The 1686-nt window shown below is 42.4% G+C and overlaps 1 protein-coding gene across 3 annotated transcripts in view; it reads right to left on the reverse strand.

The window, feature by feature from the left end:
* The window catches only part of LOC306922367 (dynamin-2-like), a 22823-nt gene extending 21525 nt beyond the window's left edge, over positions 1-1298 (reverse strand). For all 3 annotated transcript variants that reach the window (XM_079499909.1, XM_079499908.1, XM_079499907.1), the window contains exon 1: positions 932-1298. In XM_079499909.1, the coding sequence (XP_079356035.1) occupies positions 932-1092 (161 nt within the window). In that variant the 5' untranslated portion in view covers positions 1093-1298. The remainder of the gene's footprint in view (positions 1-931) is intronic.
* Between the last annotated feature and the right edge of the window lie 388 nt (positions 1299-1686).

Genomic DNA, 1686 nt, shown 5'->3' on the forward strand with positions numbered 1-1686 from the left:
AAAGTAGGACATTGTCCTGGCCGGGCAAAGCCTGTGTAATAAGAAAGCAACAAAGACGTATTTACAACCAAAGTCTTTCTCAAGGAAATATTTCTCCTTGAGCTTTGTAAATGTTTGACAGGTTGTAATGAGCAATACAAATCATTGGGTGCACTTTAAGCTATGGCACTCCTAATGCATGATTTTGGCCTGAGCTTACTTTACTTTAAAACCTATATGTGTTTACTGTTTACTGTACGTCAAATATTATTAAAATACATTATTTTAATAATATTTTAATACATTTGACTATATTATAGTCACATTTTGTCAGTTGTAAACCAGAATTTGATTACATAAACACAGGCTGAATTATGAAATGAGAGAACAGGTGTAAATCACTCCTTTTATGTAAAGAAAAATAAAAGATTAAAAAAAAAGACAAATTCGATGCCTGGCATTTCTAACGGGTAAAAACAGTCGCTGACTAGCTGTGTCTACTGTCCACGTTCAGGGGAGGTGGTCCCTCTGTTCCATAGCTCTAATGCGTTACAATGAAACGCATTAGAGCTATATGGACCAGAGCTAAGGAGGTGGCAAAACCTTTGACAACGCCCCCTCTGACTTTTCGACTTTTTTTCCTCTGCCTCACACTGGCTCACACACTGTCGACCGCGTCAGCGTAAAAAGAAAGCGCGTAACATCTGTTCGTGAATACCACACAGCTCACGAACGGAAATAATTCGTTGGAAAAACCGAACGATGAGCCGCTACATGGACGGACCGCGTAAGTAACCAAGTCCAAGTGCTTAGCTGGCGACTTTTACGCAAGAGCCGTTGCAGACAGTTCGCAACCATGGAAGAAGTATAATAACAAACATGCATAGTCAAAAACAAAACATTATTGATCCCCCATTGATCATCCCAGTGAATATAAATTATACAACCTTACCTCCCAACGAAATTTTCCAAGACAGAGCTCTTCCCTGCGCTCTGGCCGCCGACAACCGCTATTTGTGGCAGGTCTAAATTGACGCTCTGTCCGATGGAACTGAATGCGTCTTGGAGCTTGTTGATGAGGGGAATGAGGTCTTCCATCCCCGAGTTCCCCATCGCGGCACCTCGGCCCAGTGGGCTCTCCTGTCCTCCTCGGCTGTCGGTTCAGTTCCCCCGGTGAAGAGACAGCTGGATCTGCGCTTCACTCTTAACTTCCACCAAAACCAAAAGTTGGAACTGAAGCTCCCAATTAACCCTCTATTTGATTGAATACAATTGTATCACAGTCAAGACCACAGTCACCCCTGCAGTAAATATCTGTTACTTACTACTACAGAATACAAAAACTACATTAGACTAAACTTCTGTCATCATCCGGTCAGGCGACATCCAGCCTCCGCCGGAGATTGTGTGGCTCCTCCTTTTGCGATTTCTCCTTCCATTGGTCCAGTACAATGTCTGTCATGTATGGAGTTACATGTAGGTCTATTTCACCAGGCAGGCAGGAGATCATGCATATAGTTGCCAGTCAGACTTATTTTAAATAATGCATGATGAGCATTGAGCACACACACTTCCACAAAAATCCTTTATCCTTTGCCGAGTATTGGCAGCTGGAAGAAAAAGAGACATAGCCTATCTGACTGGAAGTCCTCGCTCTAGTAAATATAGTTACGTTTACATGGATACATGAACATATTATGCATCTAC

Source organism: Electrona antarctica (assembly GCF_951216825.1).
Source record: "Electrona antarctica genome assembly, chromosome: 4".
Taxonomy (NCBI): Eukaryota; Metazoa; Chordata; class Actinopteri; order Myctophiformes; family Myctophidae; genus Electrona; species Electrona antarctica.